We start from the raw sequence: 3,958 nt of genomic DNA, 5'->3' as shown, positions 1-3,958 counted from the left end.
AGCCTACAAGAGAGGTGAGCCAAGTTTTCGGATCCCAGCTCTTAAACCGATCCTTGGGCTGCATCGCTTGAAAAAGTTCTCCGGTCTTCTCTGTCACCTCTCTCATCTTCTCTCGCACTTCTATGGTCGTGGTTGCGTTGTGTATGGTGAGACAACATTCTCCATCGGTGAGATTTAACATTCCACATACACCTTGCTCCTTTAACAATAACATATCTAAAGCTAATCTGTTTTGCAAAGCCATTTTAGACACTTGTTGAATCTGTAAATTCGTTTCCCCGAAGGCATAACAGGTCCAATTGTTTAGGGTCCAATTGCTTAGGACGTGTACTTGCCAGGTCAGATTTTCTAAAACTAAAACTAATTGGTGCCTTTTAAGGGTCACATATGGGGTAAATATATTCTCCAACATCAGAGATGTTGTCATGCCCCAGGTATAATAATCAGGCACTTGAACTCCATGCACTGCCCACTCAGGTCGCGTCTCGGGTCCATCACTTTCCCGGCGCCTTCTGTTATGATGGGACACTGAGAAATTGAACACTCTAGAAGGGCACATTGTTGGAACGCCGATGGTACAGCATAAACCTGCCATTTCATGTACATGCAGGTGTGAGTACATTTTCCCATTTGAACATGCCCAAAAGGTGCCCTGAGGGGATGGATATCTAGTAGTGGAGCACATTAATGGGTCATAGGATTTAGTTATTCTGATTTCTCCTTTCCACACAAGGTTCCACTTGGTTTCATGGGTAAGTGTGACTCCACATTTTAACGCAGTTTTTCGACTGGCAATGGGCCCTTTACACCTGGGATCTCTAGGTTTAAATCCTGGTACCGGAAAACCCCAACAAGTACACATATCCCGAATGAAAATTTGCAATTCTGAGACATACCATGTTTCTACAGGGTCCCATGTTAACGATTCACAACCAATGGTCCGTGAACAGGTCATTAAGGGGGTGTTCTTATAGAGTAGGGGATCTATTTCCTGCGCATCAATTATATTGTCTGGATCAAGTAAAGCATGCTTAAGGACCAAGCATATTCATTACGAGAACGATTCTGGTGGGCATAGCCACCCCATCTGCGAGGAATTTGAATACACCAACCTGGGGATGACGGAACATTATATTCATGTTGTAGAGGTTCACCGTGAGGGGGACGGTCCCACCAACGTCCCAGATTACAAGGGATCTCCTCCTTCCGGGGACACCACTTCGAATTCAGTACAGACATGCAAGGGAGGTGCACTTTCTGGGGACACGCTGTCCAACCCTCTCGGGCTGCAAGGGCAGCGCTCGTAGTTCCTGTACAGAGCTGTTGCTTCCAGCATGTAGCCTTCCACATATTCCTCCAGGTCATGTTAACTGGAAACCTATAGGCTACTGGAGAGGGTATGTAGTCAGCTTCCCACCCTGGAGGAAGTGTGTAGTCAATTCCCCACAAACATTGTCCTTTCCAGAGAGTATTCTGAATACACTTTTGGTTTAACATTTCTAATTTTGAATTTAACACTCGTGAGAGATTTAACCAAATAACGGCAAATTTGAGACCCTCTGATGTGGACGTAGGGAGGTCCACACAAAACCCTTGGTCTGTTCGATTCCAGATTCGGACAAAACCAGTAATCAATTCCCATACCAGGCTGGGTCGGTTATTCAGATTCCCCGTTGATTGAGACAAGATTATACATTCACAAAGTAAGAATATAAACTTTCCCCACCACCATCTTTTCCCTAATAAAGAACAGCAACGGGCCTAACAGGATCAGGCAAACAATGCAAAGAATGACCGCTGAACAACTGAAACCCTAAGCCCCACGATGTTCGTCGGCAACCTCCCCAATATCATCAAAACCTCTGTCGGGGATTCGTCCCCAGGCAACCAGCATTTTACTCGAGCAGTTGGTTGGGGTCTGGAATTTCCAAACACATCAGTAACCCAAATTCGCTTTTTATCCACCACTATCCCGTAGCGGTTAGCCACATCCTCCCGGAGAGCCGACATCTGAGCTCCGGTATCTACTAAAAAGGTGACTGGAGTTTTAAAGGGACCCAGGGGAAAGGTAATTAACAAGTCCCCTTTGGCGTTTTCTGTGAGCCTCCTTAAATAGATCCACCGGCCATCCCCCGGCTCACCGACTGGGGACGGCGGAGGGGGTTTCCCGACTCCAGGATGCTCAGACCGATCAATGCAGCCTCCCGGGGGGCGGACAGGATTATTGTTTCAGGTTCCCGGGATGGGAGGACAAAATCCTTGGGGTTCGAGGGAGATGGGGTTTCCTTTATTTTGTCCCAGCCTTTCACCAAACTTTCCAGATTGGGGGTGGGTAACCCATCCATCACCTCCCTGGGAATCCCCTTTGAGATGCCTTCTGTCCATAATGCATATCTTTTACTATGAGGGGGCCGCGTCGGCCTCGGGGGCGCAGCTTTTATTCCCCCATTGCCTTCCACCCTCCTAAGGTCCGCCTTGGATTTTGTCTTTCCCTGGCCGGTAAATCCCATCCGTCTCTCGTAATTAATCAATTCTTGTGCCACCTCTCCCCATGTCGTCTCCGGGGGCCTCCCCTCCTCCGGGGTCGGGGCGCCCTCAACCGATCTTGTAGTTGCACCGCATATAATTTCAAAACATCAGGTAATCCTCTTATAAGGGGATGCAACCTGTCGGGGTCTGCCACATATTGCATGGGAGAGGGCTGCTGCGGAACCAATAACCGGTCATGCATCAACTGGAGACACGCAGTTTTCTGTACACTCTTTAAAATGTGCCCCGCCTTAGGCGTTTTAATCGAGAAGGGGTCTCCTCTTTCCATGGGATCCAATCCACCCGCCCAGTATGCCACTCTTTGGGTCAGGGACCAGGGTTCTCTATTGTCATTTGTGGTTAGAAAAACTCCCGGACCCCAATATCCTCTTGCCTCGTCCTCACTCAGCAAGATACGGTCACCCCCGGTAAGAGACACTCTCCACACATACTCAGTTTCAGTTTCTCGGGGGCCCCGGGAATATTTCTCCTGAATTTTACCCAAATCAGTGGGAGAATAGGGAATGATACGAGTGGTAACTTGTTGGGCCCCTCCTTGACCACCATCCACAGTCTCAGTTTTAATCAAAGGTTGCATTACAGCTCCCTCCCCAAGGGAAAATATTTCTCTTACAGGGTCTAGGTCTTTAAGAGGGTATAACGATTTTGGATATTTCCCCTCGTCAAAATCGGCATCCGAATTTTCTACACCAATTGGGGAGCGCATTTCATCTAATTGTTCCCGCAATATTCGCTCCCGCTCCAAAGCTTCCCTCAAAGCGGTGTGCAGCCGTTGGTTAGTCACCCGCTCAGCGGTAAGCTGATCGGAGAGATGTCTTGTCTCATTTCCTAATTGCTCCTGCAGAGCCCCCACCAGATCTTGAAGGGATTTTATTGTCTCCCCTTCCACGTGTTGGGCCATGTGTTTATTCCGTTGTGCTGCCACCAGAGCTGCTCCTAAAACCGCACAAACTACTGCCTTCCCCTTCCCTTGTTTCAGTTTTCGTTCATTAGCCAAAGCGGAAATTCTGTCGGCTACCGCTTGTGGATCGTGCCAATTATTGTGGGCCCAAGTCATACCAGAGAGAGAAGGTCGGGCGTTATAGCCCTCTAACCTCTCCAGGAGAGGGGTGCAATCTACAATCGGTCCTCCCAGGGAGGCCATTATGAGTATACAGTTACAGGGACCAGATCCCGTACTAGTCCTCAGAGGACTGTCTCCGCTGGTGTAGGACTCCTCTCAGAGAGGGGCTTTGGTAAAAGCCGAGTCCCAGTGATCGCTTTAGCACCGATGAGGGGATCCTGCCGGCTACGTCAAATTTGTTACGACCCAGACCAGACAGACCAGAGGGTCGTAGAGGTTCTGGGATCCCCCCGGGCTAAATTAAGGTGAAACGACACCAAACGATCACTTTGAATGCTTTATTTG

At 48.7% G+C, this 3,958-nt stretch overlaps 1 protein-coding gene across 1 annotated transcript; it reads right to left on the bottom strand.

Annotated features, from left to right (window-relative positions):
- Positions 1-2,108: 2,108 nt before the first annotated feature.
- On the bottom strand, positions 2,109-3,694 carry LOC127012652 (uncharacterized). Its single transcript, XM_050890885.1, is given in 2 exon segments — positions 2,109-2,560; positions 2,563-3,694. Coding segments are annotated over 2 exon segments (1,584 nt in total).
- Positions 3,695-3,958: the final 264 nt, after the last annotated feature.

This window comes from Gymnogyps californianus, chromosome 2 (genome assembly GCF_018139145.2).
Source record: "Gymnogyps californianus isolate 813 chromosome 2, ASM1813914v2, whole genome shotgun sequence".
NCBI classification, from domain to species: domain Eukaryota; kingdom Metazoa; phylum Chordata; class Aves; order Accipitriformes; family Cathartidae; genus Gymnogyps; species Gymnogyps californianus.
The sequence above is the reverse complement of the archived record's forward strand: the minus strand, read 5'-3'. Positions and strand labels throughout refer to the sequence as shown.